General features: G+C 38.2%; 1 protein-coding gene across 1 annotated transcript; it reads left to right on the top strand.

Annotated features, from left to right (window-relative positions):
- Positions 1 to 2: 2 nt before the first annotated feature.
- On the top strand, positions 3 to 11541 carry glipr2 (GLI pathogenesis-related 2). Its single transcript, XM_062988289.1, has 23 exons — positions 3 to 79; positions 170 to 192; positions 1179 to 1388; positions 1488 to 1565; positions 1664 to 1846; positions 1966 to 2025; positions 2396 to 2608; positions 2900 to 2977; positions 3089 to 3271; positions 3364 to 3423; positions 4360 to 4576; positions 4674 to 4686; positions 4979 to 5039; positions 5151 to 5333; positions 5427 to 5486; positions 6422 to 6634; positions 7024 to 7101; positions 7212 to 7394; positions 8807 to 8866; positions 9032 to 9091; positions 9597 to 9803; positions 10375 to 10452; positions 10894 to 11541. Exons 2-23 carry the CDS (start codon positions 186 to 188, stop codon positions 11052 to 11054), a joined length of 2646 nt encoding a protein of 881 aa, XP_062844359.1. The 5' UTR covers positions 3 to 79; positions 170 to 185; the 3' UTR covers positions 11055 to 11541.

The raw sequence follows: 11541 nt of genomic DNA on the forward strand, positions 1-11541 counted from the left end.
GACACTGCACTCAGGAAGAGAGACTGAAAGCATGCAAGACTGTATGCACCATTTGTTCCTGTGTGTACACTGATAACTGGTATGCATGTACTCTTAATTTAAGAAACGTAAACATTAAGTAAGTTGTGGGTTTGTTCAAATAATTAGTTTGTTATGTTTTAAATTACAGACTTCAATCACTTAATATGGCAGGTAAGTGAACTATCTACATTCCTCATTATTAACTTACTCAATGGACTATTTTACTACTAGTATTTTCTTCTGTCTATAATATTTCTTACTGGAAAGCTAAGCTAAGAAATGATGATCATACTGTTAATGTAAAAAGTCCACATATAATTCAAGGAATATGAATTCTAACGTTTTACTTTTTTAGACTGAATTTTCAACCAGAATAAAACTGTTTCAGACTTTTACCATTTAATTTACGTAGGCTGAAGACACAAGTGTCCTTAACCAGGACCTCAAAAGCCTTCCTAATTTTGACATAGAAGAAACTAGGGACAACAGTGATTCTCTCTATGGTTAGTCACCCAGCCAATTTAAGCATCCAGACAATAATCAAAAGGTCAGGAGCCTTGGTCAGGATGGTAGGAAAGAGCCCCACTGTCACTTTAAAAGGGCTACAAAAGTCCTATGCAGAGATGGCATAACCTGTTGGACAGACAATCATCTCTGCAGCATTGAATAAAACAAGACTTTTATGGCAGAACATCCAGCTTGGACAAAAGGTCCCTGTCAATTTCTTTGAGATGTAATAATATCGGGTTAGAATTGGGCCACTCAAGAACAAAAATTATTGTCATAAAACGTATTGTATAGGTAATGTGCTTTGGTTTGCTGTCTTTATGAATGAGAGGGCACATTGCACCAAGTCACCTTTACACTGTATATCTAGCTCTTAGTGTCTCACTGTTACCTTTGGTTTTCTTTTTTTTAATCTCTATGTTGACTGAGAGTGAAAGGCTTATTATTTGCTTTCATTCTCTATTGAATCTAGTTATAAGGGCTGAAATGTTACAAGTTGTCCACACATGCCCACCAAAAGATTTACTGATATTTACCTCTGACATGGTGAACATTAAATACATTTCTGAATAGTTATTTTGGCCTATGCTCTAACCCTTTTGGGATTAATAATTGCACGCCATTCAGTATTTTCCTTTTCTGCAAAGCAGACAGCAGTTTTGAGACAGAGTTCCTTCAGGCTCACAATGCATACCGTAAGCAACATGGGGCACCATCACTTTCTCTGAATGCCAGTCTGAGTCGTTCTGCTCAGGCATGGGCAGAGAAGCTGCTGGCGTCCAGAACCCTAAAACATAGCAATTCTGGCAATGGGGAGAATCTGTACTACACTTACAGCTCAGCACCCAAAAAACTTTCAGGTAGGTAAAACTAAGTCCTTTAGTATTTCAGAATCAGCATCCTCTTATTGTAAAGCCTATTTATTAGTGTTGTTGTTGTATGTTGTATTTTGTGAACAGGATGTGTAGCAGTGGAGAACTGGTATAGTGAAATTAAGAAGTATGACTTTAATAGGCCAGGATTTAGCTCAGGAACAGGTGAGTCCACATATGAACAACAGTTTACTGAATTCATTATGAGCTCCACAGTGAATACAGATATTTATATAATTAACACATTTTTCTGTCCCCTTCAGGTCACTTCACTCAAGTAGTATGGAAGGACACTAAGGAGCTGGGGGTCGGGGTAGCCACAAATGGGACGACAACCTTTGTAGTGGGCCAGTACTCTCCAGCTGGTAACATCAGCAATGCTGGATACTTTGAGAAGAATGTCCTGCCAGTAGGATCTGCTGTAGATACAAAAACATCCAGCACTGGTAATTTAACATAGTGTTCAGAATTATTACGACAAAAGACTGCAAACTTTTCCTCTTCATAACTGTGCAAACTAAGATCTGAACTGAACTGAACTGTTTTTTTTGGGTTTTTTTGCCAGGACATCCTTCTCCAGCTACACCATCAAGATCATTTATTGACTCCAAGCCAACTCGTACAGGTATGTATAGCAGACCATTCATTGTGAGAAGAATTTGGGGGTGGTCCCCTTCCTGTCCTTGCATGACTGTGCCCCGTTTGTATAAAATGGGGTTCCTAAAGACACAGTTTGACAAGTTTAATATGGAGCAATTCCAATTACTTGAATTACTACACAATTAGTGTAATACTAAATGCGATCGATACAATACCTTTTAAAGCTTTTAGCTTCCTAGCTAATTAGCTCTGCAAACCATTTGCATCGATAACAGTGCTTAAAATTTGTAACCTCTGGTTTGACTGGACTACACATGTCGCCATGTCATTTCTATTTCTATTTCTTCAACCCTGAGCACCATAATTTTATGCCTTATTTTTTGTTTTCTGCAAAGCAGACAGCAGTTTTGAGACAGAGTTCCTTCAGGCTCACAATGCATACCGTAAGCAACATGGGGCACCATCACTTTCTCTGAATGCCAGTCTGAGTCGTTCTGCTCAGGCATGGGCGGAAAAGCTGCTGGCGTCCAGAACCCTAAAACATAGAAATTCTGGCTATGGAGAGAATCTGTACTACACTTACAGCTCAGCACCCAAAAAACTTACAGGCAAGTAAACATTTTAGTGCAGTCTTTGGATTTTAATCATTTTTATAATTTTTTCTCTTAGACTGAGTAATGAAACACATCAGATTTTACAAGAAAAAATATGTTAATTATAGGTTTTCTGAAAATATGCTGGGTCCAAAATATAGCAACTTGTTTGACTGGTACTTTAAGGTTTCTGTTGCATGGCAGACATTAACTATGTGGCAAATCTTTGAAACAAAATTCTTCAAATATTTAGTCATAAAGAAAGCAGTGATTGACTGTAGATATGTTGTTGTATTTTGTGAACAGGATGTGTAGCAGTGGAGAGCTGGTATAGTGAAATTAAGAAGTATGACTTTAACAGGCCAGGATTCAGCTCAGAAACAGGTGAGTCCACATGTAAACAATAGTAACTAACAGTTTACTGAATTTATTATGAGCTCCAAAGTCCAACATCCAATGTATAATATTTTTAAACACATTTTTTGGCCCCCTCAGGTCACTTTACTCAAGTAGTATGGAAGGACACTAAGGAGCTGGGGGTCGGGGTGGCCACAGATGGAACTACAACCTTTGTAGTGGGCCAGTACTCTCCAGCTGGTAACATCAGCAATGCTGGACACTTTGAGAAGAATGTCCAACCAGTAGGATCTGCTGTAGATACAAAAACATCCAGCGCTGGTAATTTAACATAGTGTTCAGAATTATTACGACAAAAGACTGCAACCTTTTCCTCTTCATAACTGTGCAAACTAAGATATGTTTTTTGCCAGGACATCCTTCTCCAGCTACACCATCAAGAACATTTGTTGACTCCAAGCCAACTCGTACAGGTATGTATAGCAGACCATTAATTGACTGGGGTTTACTTCTTGATAATCAATTATTAAACAGTTATTGTGTAACAATGTGTAAAATATTAAGTTCAAGTGTTTCATCGACACTAAAAGCTGTTTAAAATCGCCCAGGTGGCGCAGCGGGATATTCCGCTTGCTGAACTCCTCGGTTCGAAACTCGGTGTTGCCACCGGTTGGCTGGGCGCCATCTAGCGGGCATAATTGGCAGTGCCTGCAGCAGATACTAATTGGCCACCGTATCAGCGGGGTGGGGGCCGGACTGTGTGTGGGTGGGTGGGTCTTCATACGCTGTGTAAGGACGCCGATTGGCGGAAGAGACTCCTGTGCAGAATGCATGGGCGAGAAGAGGAGGGCTGTGCACGTGTCGAAAGAGGCGTGTGCAGCGATGTGCTCTCCTCGGATGCAATCTGGCATCTCTCAACAGAAGACAAAAGTGAGTGCGCTAAATCGGGAGGAAAATGGGGAGAAAATGCATTAAAAAAAAAAGCTGTTTAAAATAAAAGGTGCTGCCAAATTTTTTGACAAGTTCAATATGGAGCCAATCCAATGACTTGAATTACTACACAATTAGTGTAAGTAATACTAAATGCAATCGATACAATACCTTTAAAATTCTCTGCTTTGTTAAATATTTAAAATATGCCTTTCAAATTAAGATCTAAATTGCTGCATCCATTAGGAACTTGTAAGAGGTTTAGGATTGATGAGTATGACCAGGGGTTAGATCAGGAATTTGTGTTGTATAGTGTTTGAGCTTCCCAGCTTATTAGCTCTGCAAACCATTTGCATCGATAACAGTGCTTAAAATTTTTAACCTCTGGTTTGACTGGACTAGACATGTCGCCATGTCATTTCTATTTCTTCAACCCTGAGCACCATAACTTTCTGTTTTATTTTTTGTTTTCTGCAAAGCAGACAGCAGTTTTGAGACAGAGTTCCTTCAGGCTCACAATGCATACCGTAAGCAACATGGGGCACCATCACTTTCTCTGAACGCCAGTCTGAGTCGTTCTGCTCAGGCATGGGCGGAAAAGCTGCTGGCGTCCAGAACCCTAAAACATAGCAATTCTGGCAATGGAGAGAATCTGTACTACACTTACAGCTCAGCACCCAAAAAACTTACAGGCAAGTAAACATTTTAGTGCTCTGACTTTTTCAGTGTCGAATCATTCTTATAAATCTTATAAAGTGCTGTTCAACTGAAGACAAATGTTCACAGACACAAGAGATGTGATTGATGTCAGTCTTTGGATTTCAATCATTTTTATCATTTTTTCTCTTAGACTGAGTAATGAAACACATCAGATTTTACAAGAAAAAAAATGTTAATTATAGGTTTTCTGAAAATATGCTGGGTCCAAAATATAGCAACTTGTTTGACTGGTACTTTAAGGTTTCTGTTGCATGGCAGACATTAACTATGTGGCAAATCTTTGAAACAAAATTCTTCAAATATTTAGTCATAAAAAAAAGCAGTGATTGACTGTAGATATGTTGTTGTATTTTGTGAACAGGATGTGTAGCAGTGGAGAGCTGGTATAGTGAAATTAAGAAGTTTGACTTTAACAGGCCAGGATTCAGCTCAGAAACAGGTGAGTCCACATGTAAACAATAGTAACTAACAGTTTACTGAATTTATTATGAGCTCCAAAGTCCAACATCCAATGTATAATATTTTTAAACACATTTTTTGGCCCCCTCAGGTCACTTTACTCAAGTAGTATGGAAGGACACTAAGGAGCTGGGGGTCGGGGTGGCCACAGATGGAACTACAACCTTTGTAGTGGGCCAGTACTCTCCAGCTGGTAACATCAGCAATGCTGGACACTTTGAGAAGAATGTCCAACCAGTAGGATCTGCTGTAGATACAAAAACATCCAGCGCTGGTAATTTAACATAGTGTTCAGAATTATTACGACAAAAGACTGCAACCTTTTCCTCTTCATTAACTGTGCAAACTAAGATATGTTTTTTGCCAGGACATCCTTCTCCAGCTACACCATCAAGAACATTTGTTGACTCCAAGCCAACTCGTACAGGTATGTATAGCAGACCATTAATTGACTGGGGTTTACTTCTTGATAATCAATTATTAAACAGTTATTGTGTAACAATGTGTAAAATATTAAGTTCAAGTGTTTCATCGACACTAAAAGCTGTTTAAAATCGCCCAGGTGGCGCAGCGGGATATTCCGCTTGCTGAACTCCTCGGTTCGAAACTCGGTGTTGCCACCGGTTGGCTGGGCGTCATCTAGCGGGCATAATTGGCAGTGCCTGCAGCAGATACTAATTGGCCACCGTATCAGCGCGGTGGGGGCCGGACTGTGTGTGGGTGGGTGGGTGGGTCTTCATACGCTGTGTAAGGACGCCGATTGGCGGAAGAGACTCCTGTGCAGAATGCATGGGCGAGAAGAGGAGGGCTGTGCACGTGTCGAAAGAGGCGTGTGCAGCGACGTGCTCTCCTCGGATGCAATCTGGCATCTCTCAACAGAAGACAAAAGTGAGTGCGCTAAATCGGGAGGAAAATGGGGAGAAAATGCATTAAAAAAAAAAGCTGTTTAAAATAAAAGGTGCTGCCAAATTTTTGACAAGTTCAATATGGAGCCAATCCAATGACTTGAATTACTACACAATTAGAGTAATACTAAATGCAATCGATACAATACCTTTAAAATTCTCTGCTTTGTTAAATATTTAAAATATGCCTTTCAAATTAAGATCTAAATTGCTGCATCCATTAGGAACTTGTAAGAGGTTTAGGATTGATGAGTATGACCAGGGGTTAGATCAGGAATTTGTGTTGTATAGTGTTTGAGCTTCCCAGCTTATTAGCTCTGCAAACCATTTGCATCGATAACAGTGCTTAAAATTTTTAACCTCTGGTTTGACTGGACTAGACATGTCGCCATGTCATTTCTATTTCTTCAACCCTGAGCACCATAACTTTCTGTTTTATTTTTTGTTTTCTGCAAAGCAGACAGCAGTTTTGAGACAGAGTTCCTTCAGGCTCACAATGCATACCGTAAGCAACATGGGGCACCATCACTTTCTCTGAACGCCAGTCTGAGTCGTTCTGCTCAGGCATGGGCGGAAAAGCTGCTGGCGTCCAGAACCCTAAAACATAGCAATTCTGGCAATGGAGAGAATCTGTACTACAATTACAGCTCAGCACCCAAAAAACTTACAGGCAAGTAAACATTTTAGTGCTCTGACTTTTTCAGTGTCGAATCATTCTTATAAATCTTATAAAGTGCTGTTCAACTGAAGACAAATGTTCACAGACACAAGAGATGTGATTGATGTCAGTCTTTGGATTTCAATCATTTTTATCATTTTTTCTCTTAGACTGAGTAATGAAACACATCAGATTTTACAAGAAAAAAAATGTTAATTATAGGTTTTCTGAAAATATGCTGGGTCCAAAATATAGCAACTTGTTTGACTGGTACTTTAAGGTTTCTGTTGCATGGCAGACATTAACTATGTGGCAAATCTTTGAAACAAAATTCTTCAAATATTTAGTCATAAAAGAAAGCAGTGATTGACTGTAGATATGTTGTTGTATTTTGTGAACAGGATGTGTAGCAGTGGAGAGCTGGTATAGTGAAATTAAGAAGTTTGACTTTAACAGGCCAGGATTCAGCTCAGAAACAGGTGAGTCCACATGTAAACAATAGTAACTAACAGTTTACTGAATTCATTATGGGCACCAAAGTCCAATATCCAATGTATAATATTTATAACACTTTTTTTGGCCCCCTCAGGTCACTTTACTCAAGTAGTATGGAAGGACACTAAGGAGCTGGGGGTCGGGGTGGCCACAGATGGAACTACAACCTTTGTAGTGGGCCAGTACTCTCCAGCTGGTAACATCAGCAATGCTGGATACTTTGAGAAGAATGTCCTGCCAGTAGGCTCTGCTGTAGATGCAAAAACATCCAGCACTGGTCAGTGTTTTAGTATTTTTTTATCTCTTCATGACAATTAGCAATATGATATGTGAGATTTTACACAGTTATGAGATTTATTATTGTCAAATAGTGAGTAATTGATCTGCAGGTACATGTGGAAAAACCAATATTTAATGTTTTAAAGGAAGCACAATCACAGTATGTTGCCAACTGTAAAGTACATTGAAAAATCGATAATAGCCAACAGCTTCTAGTCGTACCTAGTGGATCATTAGATCAGAAAATTAGTTTGCATGGTCGCATAAGGTCAACAAGTATTAGGTCATTTTTGAAGAACAGGTACACCCTGTGGTGATAACACTGTTTACTTACATCGTTATATCTTCGAATGTCCCTATACATACTGCAAGATTTCCTCCTAGAATGATTGCAGAGTTGTTTAATGAACAACAGCACCACACACTTATCTGCCTTCTGTATGTTTTGGTGTGAGAAAACCAGTTGATTATTTATTGTAATGATTATTTTAGTAACAATTTTATACTCTGTAGTGTCCTGATTTTAAATGACTTATAAAAGTGCAACATTTACTGCACGAACAGCTTAAATAAACTCATGATTGGCTAGTGTTCATTTAATTAGTAGGGAAAAAGGGAAATACCATACCTTCCAAATATAGCGCAGGTAAGCTCCTTTTGACCTCAGGCCCCTGTATGGCATCAGCAGGGACTGATCTCATTATTGTAACAGTTTGCTTAGAAGGTGCCATTAAGCACCAGAACTGAAGCCCAGTATTTTATCTGCCCTAACATCGGGGTGGGCAAAAGATGGCATAGAAACACACTTAAAACAAAAACTCATGCTAAATTCATGCAGCACATTGAAATAAAATGTAGAAATAAATTTAGAGGGAAACTTTAACTGAAAAAAGAATACAGAATGGCAGATGTATTTGACACACAAGCTCCAGCAGCATGTCACACCAACAATGTTCTAATGGCTTTTCTTCACACAGTCACTCAACACCGAAATCAGCTTTATCTGACAAACCCAGAACTGAGCAAATTGCCAGCACACTTTTAGAAGCATGAAAAAAACAATGAGCACTGGGAGTGTGGGGAGTGACGTGCCAACAAAACCACACAGGCTTTGGCCTCTGCCTCCCTCTGCTGGTCGAAATAGGCACGGCTGACAGGGATTATAATAATTACTGTATTATTATTATTATTATTATTATTATTATTAATGTATTATTATTATTACTATTATTATTAATGTATTATTATTATTACTATTATTATTATTGTCAATAGCAGTAATAGTTTAGGCAGTAGTAGTATATGACATATAGCATGGTTCAAAAGCACAATTTTAGAAGCTGACACATTGTAGGAAGCTGTGTTAGCGAGTGTGAATGTACATTAAAGACTTTTGTTTTGGCCTTTCAGGGATTTTCTCTCGGATCACACAATCAGACTCATCTGTAAACCCAAAATTACCTTCTTCAAGTAAGTGGGCTTTTCATCAGACATTAGTTTAAGTTTAAACTGCTCATTGGTCATAAAATATGACAGTCTGCTGGGTTAAAAGATTCTTACAACTCATTCCTAATTTATTAATGTAGTGGTGTAGACAATTCACATACTTACTGACATTTGTTTGGGCCTTTTCAGCCATTTTCCCTCAGGTCAAACCATCAGGCTCATCTGCAAACTCAAAACTACCTTCCTCAGGTAAGTGAGCTTTTAATCAGACGTTAGTTTAAACTGCTCTTTGATCATAATTTATTTTTCTTTGACCTTTTTAATGATTTAATTAACATTTTAAGAAGTAACTTTATACTGATTACTGATTGAGCAGCACTCAAATTAATGGATGTCAACAATAAGCCTTTTATTTGGTGACAGACCAAGTAGTTTAGGTATATTTTAGAGTAGGTATATTTTAGGTTGCGGTACTAACTCACTACTTGGGGTAGTATAGGACAGTATAGGACAGTAAAACTGTGACCACAGGTAAACATGATAAAAATCAATCATGTACATGTGCACCTCACAAAGAAAATAAACAAACAGAGAATATTGTATACACAGACACAAGCTATAAATAAATAAGCAGAGTTGCAGTAGAAGTTAGAAAAAACAATACACAAAGGGCAAAGGTGATGATTCTTTAATAATAATAATGATACTGGCTGATTTAATGTTTACAGTTCATGACTGTTATACTTTTATAAAGGAGAGTTTAGTCACCAGCTGTTGGAGGCTATGAACCGTTATCGCCAGCGCCATGGGGTGCCTGTTCTCTCGCTGTGCCCCTCTCTGTGTAAAGAGGCTCAGGGGTGGGCAGCTCATCTGGTCAGTATTAACACCCTGAAGAACAGCGGAAAAGGTCATGGAGAAACCATGTCTTACAAATGGACATCCACTCTGGTAGCACCAACAGGTAAACTGCAACTTCACCATGAATAGCATTTCTGTCAGCAGAAAACTTTAATTACTTTTATTATCTACTAAGGTAAACAAGTGATTAACTTAAAAACCCAATATAATGACATGCTGTGGTTAATAAGAAACAGCGTCATTTGGATTAATGTCCTGCTGCATAACTTAATTACACTTCAGCATCAGCTCAGACAGAAAACTTTGTTAAAAACATTGTTTTTAAGAAGAATTATTTGTTCTTTCACTAACAGCAAATGATCTAGGTTCTAATGCAGCAAGGCACTCACTTGAGTCTCTTTATTATTTTGGCCATTAACCATAAACTTGGACCTAAACTAAGGCTAAAGATAACCGTAGTTCTTTAGATGCTTTGTGATCTTTTGTAACATGGTGAGCTTTAAAAAGTCTACTCACTCTTGGTTAGATTTCTAAATAATAATAAAATAAAAAGTAAAAATAAAATAAAATAATGTTGAACAAAAATGGATTGTGATATTTATTCCAAATTTTACACAAGGGGCAAACGTGGCAAAAAAGCGTAACACTTTTTTATTATTATTATTTCCTCATAGGTGAAGAGACTGCTGAAAACTGGTACAAGGACAGTTCCAAGTACAACTTTGTCTCACCAGGGTTTCAAAGTGGAGCTGGTATGTTGCTTGTATTTAAGACATTAGTACTACAATTTTACATTCTGATATATTAGACAAGATATGAACTTAATACTGGAAGTGATCAGACTGTCAGCGAGATTAGCCCATTAACAACTATAAAAAAACAAAAGAAATCTAGTTGCTGAGCATAAACTACATATTACAAAGACAGCTGCACATGTAAAAATGTAATGGTGCAAAAACCATGTGTAAGTGAAATGTACAGACTTGAATGCCCAACCCCAGTAAAGGGGTCTGGCAGCTCTGTTATGATTTGGGGGCATTTTGCTTTCACTGATTGAGTCAATTTGTCCCCTAAAGAAAGGTGTCACTGCAAATCTTTTCAACTGTTCAGTGGATTAATATAAATTGGAGCATTTTAACTTGGGATTATATAATTAAATCAGATTCTTATAGACCTCTGTATGTGATTATTAGGTAACTTCACTCAGATGATATGGAAGTCTACCGAGCGCCTTGGTGTCGGGCAGGCATCAGATGGAAAGGGCATGTTCATCACTGTGGCATTTTACAAGCCTGCGGGCAACATTACCAATCCAGGATACTTCAAGGACAATGTGAAACCTGCTGTGAAATAATTATGGATGGTATGTTGTTTATTAGCTGTTTATGTAACAAAACGGCCTGCAATAGCCTTATCCATCTGTTAAAGGGCTGCACCTGAGTTCAGCGCTATATAAAGGCAAGAATAGCTTAGAGGGGTGCTGAGTTGTTGCTTTGTGTATGACCCAGACCATAAGATAGATGTTGTTAGCTACTTGTGTTAAAGGAAAATTGGAGCAAACCCTTTCTTCAAAACCCTTTTGCTGAGCGAATTGATTCTTTTTTAAAGAGTCGAGTCAAGATTCAGCGACTCGATTCGACTGTTTCTTTGAGCTTTTCATTAGAATTTTGCAATGGTGGCAAGTTGAGTTTGCCAGCAAACTCAGTTTATGAAAATTATATGATGTATTATATACTGTATGTCATTGTGCTTATTTTGTGCCCTTTGAGACAAATAAGCCGTAATGTGTATTAAAGAGAGTTGTTAATGACTCAGGGATAGAACTGTAAATTAAAGGAAAG

This window comes from Trichomycterus rosablanca, chromosome 26, assembly GCF_030014385.1.
Source record: "Trichomycterus rosablanca isolate fTriRos1 chromosome 26, fTriRos1.hap1, whole genome shotgun sequence".
Taxonomy (NCBI): Eukaryota; Metazoa; Chordata; class Actinopteri; order Siluriformes; family Trichomycteridae; genus Trichomycterus; species Trichomycterus rosablanca.

What these genes read in the sequence shown, in the direction of transcription:
- glipr2 (XM_062988289.1), top strand. An exon ending in CTCCAAGCCAACTCGTACAG is followed by an intron (nt 3,424 to 4,359) that starts GTATGTATAGCA and finishes TTTTCTGCAAAG; the next exon opens with CAGACAGCAGTTTTGAGACA. An exon ending in CACTCTGGTAGCACCAACAG is followed by an intron (nt 9,804 to 10,374) that starts GTAAACTGCAAC and finishes ATTTCCTCATAG; the next exon opens with GTGAAGAGACTGCTGAAAAC.